This window comes from Spinacia oleracea, chromosome 6 (assembly GCF_020520425.1).
Source record: "Spinacia oleracea cultivar Varoflay chromosome 6, BTI_SOV_V1, whole genome shotgun sequence".
NCBI lineage: Eukaryota > Viridiplantae > Streptophyta > Magnoliopsida > Caryophyllales > Amaranthaceae > Spinacia > Spinacia oleracea.
Genome location: NC_079492.1, coordinates 64,897,664 through 64,909,212, shown reverse-complemented (window position 1 = coordinate 64,909,212; position 11,549 = coordinate 64,897,664). Strand labels below are relative to the sequence as shown.

The 11,549-nt window shown below is 32.8% G+C and overlaps 1 protein-coding gene across 1 annotated transcript; it reads right to left on the bottom strand.

Annotated features, from left to right (window-relative positions):
• Positions 1-5,773: 5,773 nt before the first annotated feature.
• LOC110798212 (uncharacterized) lies at positions 5,774-6,768 on the bottom strand. The gene is made up of 2 exons (XM_056832293.1): positions 6,397-6,768; positions 5,774-6,295 (listed from the first exon to the last, which is right to left on the bottom strand). The coding sequence occupies exons 1-2, from the start codon at positions 6,766-6,768 to the stop codon at positions 5,774-5,776; spliced, it is 894 nt and encodes a 297-aa protein (XP_056688271.1).
• Between the last annotated feature and the right edge of the window lie 4,781 nt (positions 6,769-11,549).

The following is an 11,549-nucleotide window of genomic DNA, read 5'->3' as shown; positions in this document are numbered from 1 at the left end:
TTCTTAAAAAGTAAACAAAGACTTATGAAACGTGTGCAATAGTTACATTTTATAGAAACTATTCTATGAATTGATATCGTTACAAAGGCATTAAGGTAATAAAATAATATAAGTAGTTAACAAAATGACTCCGATTGATTATGACCTATACAACAAGGATATACGAAACTTTACGATCTACTCCCTCCGTCCCTTAATACTCGCACCGTTTTGACTGGACACGTTTGCCAATGCACAACTTTGACCACCAATATCTTTAACTACATATTATAAAAACTTATAAAAATATAATATTTTGAAAATATATATTAAGATGAAGCCAACAACATATTATATACTAACATTTGTTTTCATATACTATAAATAAAATAGGGTCAAAGTGAATTATGTGAATAGTGCAAAAAGTCAAAACGGTGCGAGTATTAAGGGACAGAGGGAGTACTTGCGTAAAATAATTAATAAATTACTCGTCACCAAATGGAGAAAATAATCCGTGGATAGAAAGATAATTATTGATGCTATGTGCTACTCCGTAATATATGGAGTACTAGGTTAGGTCCCGTGCAACGCACGGTTATTAATAAAATACTAAATAAAAGACTTGTGATATTAGGAAAACGTGAAAGTAAAAAGAATATATATGCAAAAGTATGAATTCATAGTGTATAAAATAAATATCCAAATAAGCTAAATATGCATATTAGTACAATACGGAGTGCAAAGTTACGGATTATATAGTTGTATACTTACCACTTATTATTATTTTAATTAACATCCGTACTCACCGTGTATTATTATTAGACTAACATTAGAAATCAATTCTTCAATATTATATAAATTAATTAAAAAGTTATAACAATACATAAATAAAATCAAATTGTAAAGGAGAAAATAATATTGATTCATTTTTCTTCCAATAATATATCATGTACTACGTAGTTACATTTATGGCTGTGAGAAACAATTCCCCTGACTTTCATTGATTGTGTATTGTCAGTATATATACAAACTATTTGTTGTACAGTAGCGTGATATGAGGCTATTAATTAGGAATCTAATTAATACATATTATTTACAAAATAATTGCATATTCTATCAATGGTAATTCAATTATATTTTTATTTCATTTTTTTTATCTTAGTTTCCTAAAAAAATGCAAGTAAAATCTTTTATAAAAAGTTAAAAAATATATATTTTGGCGGAAAAAAAAGCGCACCAGGAAATGACACGTGTCATTCCTGGTGTCTCTTTTAATATGTAAAGTAATAGATAGATAGATTCTTGCGTGGACCTGGTCAACAATAATACGGCAACTTTTGTGTAAGACCGCCTTACAGGAAAGACCACATTGATAGGTTAACTAATTGGTTCCACTATTTAACTAATTTTTCCATTGCTTAACTAACTAGTTTTAGTGATTAACTAATTAGTTACATTGCTTAACTATTTGGTTTCAATATTTAACTAATTAATTTCAATGATTAACTAACTAGTTCCAGTAATTAACTTATATGACACCAATATGGTCTTTTGTGTAAGTCCGTCTTACATAAAAATTTGTAACAATAATATTAGTGTGGATGAGGTTAATTATAACCTCCTTTCTTTCTCATTTTTTATATTATATTTTCATATCGAAATATAATACTTTGCATAAAATAATACAAGTAGTTAATAAAATGGCTCAAGCCGATTATAATCTAATCTAATCTAATCTAATATATATATAAAGGAGACATATTTGCTGAAATATTGGAGCGCCACCTAGGATTCTATTGGTTTCGGCCAATGAAAAATAAGATTTCTAATTTATTTTTGAATTAAAAAAATCGAGTGCCATGTAGATAATTAATTAGGTGACACGTAGATATTTTAATTAATTAATTATTAATATATACAACTCCATACAAAATCAAACACTCTAATAATTAAAAAATAAATCTAAAATAACATTTATCCAAAATATAACACTAATCTAAAAAATAAAATTCATCAAAAATTAAACACTAATCTAAAACAAATTCAATCCAAAATCAAACACTAATACAATATTAGAGCACCACATAGAAAATCTAATGGTTTCGGCCAATGAAAAATAAGATTTCAAAATTATTTTTGAATAAAAAAGTCGAGTTTCGCGTAGATAAATAATTAGGTGCCACGTATATATTTTTATTAATTATTTACTAATATTACGCATATACAACTTTATCCGAAGTCAAACACTCTAAAAAATTAAAAAATAAATCCAAAATAAAATTTAATCCAAAATCAAAAACTAATCTAATATAATATATAAAATATAACAGTTAATATATATAGGAGTTTTATTTTAACTTAACAATTTAATAAATGCACGGGCTAAAATCTAGTCAGTATAATAAGGATATACAAAATTTACAAAATGGGCCTAGTGAAGTGGAACGTAGATGCGTCACTAGACCCCTTGCATCCAAAATCTGCCATCGGAGGGGTTCTTCGGGATCAAACAGGCAGCTTCTTGTGTTTATTCTCAACCCCAATTCCTACAATGGAAATTAATTGGGCCGAGGTCTTTGCAATTCATCGAGCTATGAAGATACATTTGAGCAGCACCCGCACAAAAAACCTGAAATTCTGTGTGGAATCGGACTCCGCAAACGCGGTTAAGTGGTGCAATGAGAGCAATGGAGGGCCTTGGAACCTTAATTTCGTACTCAATTTCATACGAAACCTGACATTGAAAGGGCGGGCTGAAGTGACATATAAAGGCAGAAGGTCGAACTTCGTCGCAGACTCACTAGCCAAACAAGGGCTAACCAGGAGAGATGAGTTCCTTGCATGGGTCTAATTGATTCATGGCGTAATTTGTAGCTTGGTTTATTTGCTTGAATTTGCTGTGTGACTGACGATACCACAGCCATGCTGTACGCTTTGTAACTCCTAAAGATAAAGCATGAATAAAATAAACCAGCAAATTATCAAAAAAAAAAAAAAAAATTGATAAATTACTCGTCACCAAATGGAGAAAATAATTCAAAAGATTATTCCGAAAGATTATTTTCGGTGCTTTGTAACATATAGTAAGAGTTAATTAAGATTGGTTCTCTTTCTTTCCTTTTTATATTATATTTCCATATCGAAATAGCTAAGCAAAGTAAAAAGAAATTCATATACTTTGTATAATTGTATCTAATATATTTACAATCATGTACATCTGGCCATTATCTTGCTCCGGATTGAGTGCCTAAATCGAGATCAAAAAGTTTTGCACGCATAAGGTGTACGATAAGTACACTAAGATAACTTTTATCAATTTTTTTAACTTTTACCTAATTTTTTGCAACTTTAAATATATTTTGATTAACTTTTATATTAATAAAGTTGATTGACAAACATTTTAAGGGGTTAAATGATTAATTTTATAAAATTATTTCTATTAAAATGAATTATTTTTTTACTAAAAATTTGAAAAGTAAATAAATGTTACCTATATAAAAGTAACTCTTAAAAACTTTAAATTATCTTTTACTTGGATTTACAATACTTATTGTACACCACTCCAAAATAAGAACATGTAACCCGAGTTTGACTCTTGTAAACCGAGTTTGAAGAGTCAGTACTTAGTAATCAGTAGTGATGTCGTGTTTTGTTACATTCAAGCCGCCATTCGGTTTTAGGTGTGTTGCTGACTTTTTTTAAATGGGGGTGTGGACCAAGTTGACCAAACTCAATACGACATCAAGGGAATTTTGGTGATAAAATAGTGTACTTTAATGCAGAATTTGGTTAACTTGTTTTGTCCCTTTCTTGTAGGACGGTACTGACCAAAGAATTCAAATTATACATGGAACTTGACTTTTGTCTCTCATTTGTTAATTACTGAGAAACTCTTGTATTTTTGGAATAAATTAGGTTAGATTTGAGTTTTTAATTGTGTCCATGGTTGTACAAATTATTATAATAACTAGATTCAATGTTAATGACATTATTGGTACTATAAACTAGGAAAGAATTTCACAAGATAGAATTATATATTCATGTACCTCAATAATTGTAATCAGATTATTCGTTAATGGAGTTATTGTAACAACTATGTACCCGTCAAAAAAAAAAGCTATGTAAAGAATATTACTATAAAACAATTCATCAAATTAGGAAATGAAATAATATCACTTTACCTAAAACTAGATTAGGTCCTTTGTACGCACGGATATTCGAACATTATTATTTGACCATCTTTTTTATAAAATATTTAATCAAAATAGTTATCCCTTAAATGTAATGCGTAATTAATAAAAATCTTGAACGTATTAATTTAATCATCTAATATGAAAACTTCGCGCTACTACATATTATATACTCCATCCGTTCCATATTTATAGTCTCGATTGACAAAAAACACGGCTTTTAAGAAAAATAGAATATAGTACATGGAAATGTAGAATAAAGTACAAATGATGATCGATTGTATGAAAAAGTGGAATAAAGTACATGTGAAAGAGAATATAGTACATAAGAAAGTGGAATATAGTACATGGGTTGGATTTCAATATATTTTTAATTAATATAGTACATGAGAAAGTGGGGACTTTAATAGCCAAATTAGTAATAGGTTTCGGTGCTTAACTAATTAGTTCCATTGCTTAACTAATTGATTTCAGTGCTTAACTTATATCGCACCAAGGTGGTCTTTGTATAAGACCGCCTTATATAAAAGTTTGTAATAATTTCGGGGCGGAGGGAGTACTTTAGATGTTGAATGTGATCATCTGACCAAAATATTCAATATTTTTTATTTGTTAATTTGACCAAAATACTTGGTAAATATTTTCTATATTGATATGTCGATTTGACTAAAATATTACCTAAATCGTCTAATATTGTCATATTCTATCATCTTATTTTTCCCCATACGTAAAAATTTTATACAAAAGAAGAGAAAAAAAATAGATATGTTCTTTTTAGGAAAGTGGTTTTTGGCTGGAAAATTTTGCACCAGGAAGTAACATATGTCATTCCTGGTGTCTGTTTTAGTATAATGTAATAGTTAGATTTTGAATGTCAACAACTAAAAAAGGAGTTGGATTTAGATGCAATAAATAAAGGGGTAACTTCGTAATTTACTCCACTATTTTAAAGTCTTTATTATTTTTAAGAAGAATCAATTAGTGTGTTTACTTAACTTTAAAAAAATATTAAATTAAAAAATAACATGTGAGATTTTTGGAGGGGAAAAAAAGTGTGTTTTAGTATAATATATAGATCAGCGTGTCTCCTGTGTGACCAGCCACACCATCAACTTGATGGTGTGACGCGCATAACTAATATGGAGAAAGTTATTGACTGGTGTTACTTGACTTTCTATGTTGGTGTTACTTATACATTATATTCCCTGTTATTTTTCTTGTTTTACTTCAGTTTCTTGAATTTCATGTTAGATGTTCCTTGTAAAGACTGATGCTACTTGAGTTTTGTGCTCGTGTTACTGATACATTGTATTCGTTGTTACTTTTCTTGTTTTATTGTAGTTTCTTGTTAGAAGTTCCTTGTATAGACTGGTATTACCTGACTTTCTATGATGATGTTACTTATACATTGTATTCGCTGTTATTTTTCTTGTTTTACTACAGTTTCTTGAATTTCACGTTTGAGGTTACTTGTATAGGTTAGTGTTACTTGGCTTTCTATGCTGGTGTTACTTATACATTGTATTCGCTGTTACTTTTCTTGTATAGACCTGCACCTAGGATGGAACTTAAACCAACCTTCCTGACCCAGTTTCAACAGTATCCTAGATAGATACTCCATAACACCTATTGGTCTTCCTGTTCCCCAAATGTAAAACATTCATCGTATAAGCACGAACAAATCTATTTCTATATTTCTCAATCCATGATGATCTCACGTAGTTCAATACTGCTGACATTCTAGCAAATGCTTTAACCATTTCTCTATACCTTTTCCTATACATTTCGATCGTATCAGCTTCCACTACTCTTTGCCACCTTTTTATAAAAGATTTCACAATAAGCTTGTTTTTTGTGATTTTCAGCATATAGTTCGCGATATTTTTCTGAATATGTCTTGTGCATAAAAGATGGGACGAAGTAGGAAACACAACATTAATAGCATTCATTAGAGACAATTCCCTATCAGTTACAATTGCAAATGGCAACTTCTCTGGATCAAATAATTGCCTTATACAGCCAATAGCCCATTCATAACTCCCTTGTTGCTCGTCTTTCAACCATGCGAATCCAATAGCAAATTTTTTCCAGTAGGAAGGACACCAACTATTTCTAAAAAAGGCATCCTATATTTGTTTGTTTTATAAGTGCAATCAATTAATATAACATGAGGAAATAAATGCCCCAATTCAATAGCACTTGGGTGTGCAAAAAATATATCCCTTACCACGTCTGTTCCAACTTCTTCCCGGTGGTACTGCACATAATTATTATCAACAATGAGTTTCATAAGTTGTTGCATCACTGATCGACCTCCCATTGTTTCAGTTTTTAACTTTTGACAAGCATTGTAAATATGTTTTACTGTAGTTAAGATTCGAGGATCCAAATACTTCAAAATAGTCATAATCATATTTGGCTTGACATGACTAGTCGACAATTCTTTAACTATAGACAACTGATGTGGTTTCAACTTTGCAATAATCGCACGACCCTCGTTGTAATTAGGAAGATCGTGATTGTGTATACCATGACGAACAACTACACTCCATCTGCCACCAACATGCTCCTTTGCTTGAAGTCTAAAGGGACATGACATCTTTTTTGTTCCAGTAAATTTTTTACATCTATTGCAACTTTCGACTTGCTAAGCCTATATTTTCCGGCTCTTTCACAAGTAAGGGTAGCTTTCGCCGTTCCAAAACCATGACCTTCCCCACCTTCGGACCGACCAATGATAATGAAAATATTATGCATTTTACCCACTTCAATCACCTAATCAAGCATTTCTCTTCGAGTAGCAAACACTGCAGTGGTTGTAAAAAAATTTGTATAATCAATCGCATTCTCGCTAACCTTTTCAATGCATGCAACATCCTACGAAACAAGTTTTTTTAAAAGATTAATTAACACAACAACGGAAAAAATTAAATCACAATAATTCACGTAAAATACATGAATATAACATGCTTCAATCAATTTTCAAACACTAATAGTAATTATTTCATACATTATACAAGAAACGTAAATAACATCATTTTGTTCAATTTGTGCATAATGGCATGTGTTATATTGTTCGTTGTACATGAAATCTTGTGTACTATTACATGTATTATGAGTGAAATAGGGTACACTATTTCGTCCAATGTATACGAAATAATTGATTATGTTATGTTCAATCTGTATGAAATAGTTAACTATATTTTGTTCAATATGTATGAAATAGTTAACAATATTTTGTTCAATCTGTACGAAATAGTTAGTTCTACTATGTTCAATCTATACAAAATAGCTAATTTTGTTTTGTTCAATCTGTACAAAATAGAAATGTATATTTCATACAAGTTACATGAGTGACTCGAAAAAAACAGGAAAAAAACGAATATTACCTCAATTCCAAGGTCTTCCAAGTCAAAAGATTCTTCCATTTCAATCCAAATACGTATTCTAATTTTATCAGGTACACGTTACACTAAAAAAAAAAAAATCAAGTTTACATGAACCAAAATACTCCCTCCGTTCCTAAATAAGTGTCACATTTGGGTTCGGGCAGGGTAATTAATAAAATTGTAAAGTGTGTAGGAGTTAATGATTGGGAATGTTTTTTTTTGGGAAAGGATAAAGTAGATAATTGTTTAATTGAATAAAGTACAAAAAGTAAAGTGAGAAAAGAGAGAAAAATCAGAAAAATATGGACCACTGCCACATCATCAATCCATTAAAGTGAAAGGCAACCAATGAAATTGCAGCAACAAAAGGCAACAGCCAATAGGAATTCATTATCAGAAAGTACATGGATGAAACAACAAAGTGGGGACAATTCTCTTTTAGAGGGAAATTTTGGCACCAAAATGGGACTTTCCCTCCATTTTTCTTTTATTACATGAGGAGAGAGAATTTCTTCAAATCAGAACCAAAAAAACAAGAGCAAAACAGAGAAAAAACCACCAAAAAAAAAAAACAGAGAAGCTTCCTTGCTTTGGCTTCTTTTGCTCATACCGGATGGAAACAAATGATGAAGATCAATGGGAAGAGGCTGCTTGGAACATCAATGATCATTGGGTGGCTGAATCAGATGAAGAAGGGGACATCATTGATGAACAGGTCCAATATTTTGATTTGAATGACCCGGCAGAAAATACGAGGGAACACATAGTTTTTCCTTTTGACCTCAATGAACCAGCATCCAATGAACCCACTGAATATTTCCAACAGCAAAGTTACGGGCCACGGGGTCATCAGCGCAAAAAAAAAGGCAAGGCTCAGCTGTGACACAAGGTTGCAAATCCTAATGTGGCTTTTGAACAATCACAGCAAAGGGGACAAGGGCAAACCCTATTTTGGGGCCATTGCACACGTTGCTCGAATCTACAATTGTCATCCAAGAACAGTTTCAAGAATATGGAAGACAACAAGGGCACAAAAGGAAGCATTCCAGAGATACAATATGACAACCAAGGCAAAAAATGCAGGCAGGAAAAGAATTCAAGTTGAACAAGACAGCATCACAGAATTAAGCATGGGGGATAGAACATGCATAAGGGATTTGGCTGAAATGTTAAATATTGGACCCACAACACTTTGGAGAATATAATGATCAAACGAGGTGATGTTAGACCACACACAAACCCTCTACATCCCGGTTTGCAAGACCCTAATATGCTACAAAGGGTCAAATGGGTTCTAGATTTACTAGAAGGGGACAGTCTACAAACAAAGAGGCAATATCTACCAATGTTTGACTTTGTACACATTGATGAGAAGTGGTTCTACTTGACCAAAAAACAACAAAGGGTGTACTTAGGGAAGAATGAACGGGCAAGTATAGATCAGGCAAGTCAAGCAAATTCATACCAAAAGTGATGTTCACAGCAGCAGTGGCAAGACCAAGGTTCAATGAAAACGATGAATGCACATTTGATGGGAAATTGGGCATATTTTCATTCACGTATCAAGAAGCAGCAAAGAGGACATCAAAGAATAGAGAAAAGGGGACAATGGTCCCCAAAGTGGTTGAATTAGTCAGAAAAGAAGAGACAAGGAACATGCTCATCAATCAAATCATTCCAGCAATTATGCAAAAATGGCCACCAAGTGAAGGGCCAAAAACAATATTCATACAACAAGACAATGCAAAAACGCACATTACTCATTCTGATCCACAATGGCAACAAGCACATCAACAAGGAGACTTCATATTCATTCTTGTTCAACAACCACCAAACAGCCCCGACTTAAACATTCTAGACTTGGGTTTTTTCAGAAGTATTCAATCTTTGATGCACAAAAAAATGCCTAGGGATGTTGATGTTATGATTGATGCAGTGAATCAAGCATACTATGAATTAGAAGCATGAACACTTGGGAATGTGTGGTTATCATATCAATATGTCATGAATGCGATGTTAAAGGCAAAGGGTTCCAATGATTACGATTTACCACATGTGAACAAGGCAAGACTTTTTAGTCAGGGAATACTTCCTATTCAAGTCATTGCACCAATGTGGGCAGTACATGAAGGTTGGGACTTATTATATGGTACAGAAAATGAGGCAGCAAGGCAACCAAGGGCTAATGCACAAGTCAGGCCACAAATTCCAAATGCACAAACACAGGCAGCAAGGGCTAATGCACAAGTCAGTCCACAAATTCCAAATGCATAAACACAGGCAGCAAGGGCTAATGCATAAGTCAGGCCACAAATTCCAAATGCACAAACACAGGCAGCAAGGGCGAATGCACAACAAAACAGAGCAAGGCAACCAATGAAAGACATACCAGAAAGCTCTAATGCACAACAAAACGGAGCAAGGCAAGCAATGGAAGAATGGGAAGATATACAAGACCCAACCAGACCATCTAGGGGACTTAGGATTTTGGGCTGATACGAGGGTACAACACTTGTTTGTTTTGGGGACATGTATTATTTTGGGCCAAGTAGTCACTTTTTGGATGCTTGATTGTAATCAATACATGTATGCAAAACAATTTGTAAGAAACGTAACCTTTTGAAAACTTGAATGAATGAAATTTTAGGAAATCAACAATGTAATCATTTATAGCCTCATCACACATCAAACATGACAATATCATATAGACTCAACAAAAAAAAAACCACCAACATTGATCTCAGAATGTCCCCAAGCATCATAAAAATAAATCCAAACTACAAACACTTAGCGCCTGAAAAGCATCAAAATTGATACTAGTGGCAGCACGAGTGGTTGGAGTTTAATGGATTTATTTCTCAGCATATGAAAGACTCATCACTGATCACACACAACAACGGGACTTAAAGGGACATTTAACAACTCCACTAACAAGAAATTAATTGCCTTCCTAATCTAATGTCAGTTTATATGTAAAGGAAAGTATTCGTTCCTAATACATGAAAACTGGCAAAAGATAGGAAGGCAAAACAAGTTCATAAGTAAAGAGGAAGTGTATAAAACACGACATGAATTGCCTTCCCGATCTAATGCTAGTTTATATGTGAAGGAAACTATTCGTGTCCTAACACATGAAAACTAGCAAAAGATCGGAAAGCCAAAACAAATCATGATACTTTGATCTCAGATGTCCCCAAGCTTCATCGAAGCACACCATGTAAATAAACCATTAGCATGCAAAAGCCTCAAACAGTCAATGACTGGATGCTAATGGCGCACTGTGGTTTATTATACATGGATAGTTCTCAGCAAATTTAAAGACTCATCATAGACCAGCACAACAGGGACACATTGAAGACTCATCACAAACCAACACATCAGGGTAGACACAATCAAGGCAGCACGGGCAGACATATTGTGACACTTATTTAGGAAGAAGGGTTAAAACACCACACATGAGATCATCAAATGGGGACATATGATCACCAAACAAAGGGACAATTTGCATCAAGTAAAAAAATTTCAAATCAATATCATCAAAGGGACATATGATCACCAATTTTTTGCATTTTACATACATGGTATTTGCATCAAGTAAAATATGGGCATAAAACAGGGGCAAATTTTCATCAAGTTTGATCAACAACATAAAACATGGGCCAATTTTTTCACTACCAAACATGGCAATTCAAAGGGGCATATAATCATGCATGAATCAAAACAGGGACATATAATCATGATTCAAAACAACAGGGACATATATTCATGAATCAAAACAGGGACATATAATCATGATTCAAAACAACAGGGACATATAATCATGAATCAAAACAGGGACATATTTCATGAACAAAAACAGGGGCATAAATCATGAATAAACCCTCCAAACTCCACATGCAACAACTAATCTCCTTCAACAAACAACAAATCCATCCTTGTCAGCAAAAGATCACACTTGCTGGCCTACATTTCAACAACAGCTAAACATGCA

What these genes read in the sequence shown, in the direction of transcription:
- LOC110798212 (XM_056832293.1), bottom strand. Translation starts at nt 6,768, where the DNA reads ATGTCATGTCCCTTTAGACTTCAAGCAAAGGAGCATGTTGGTGGCAGA. An exon ending in AAGAAGTTGGAACAGACGTG is followed by an intron (nt 6,296 to 6,396) that starts GTAAGGGATATA and finishes AAACAAATATAG; the next exon opens with GATGCCTTTTTTAGAAATAG.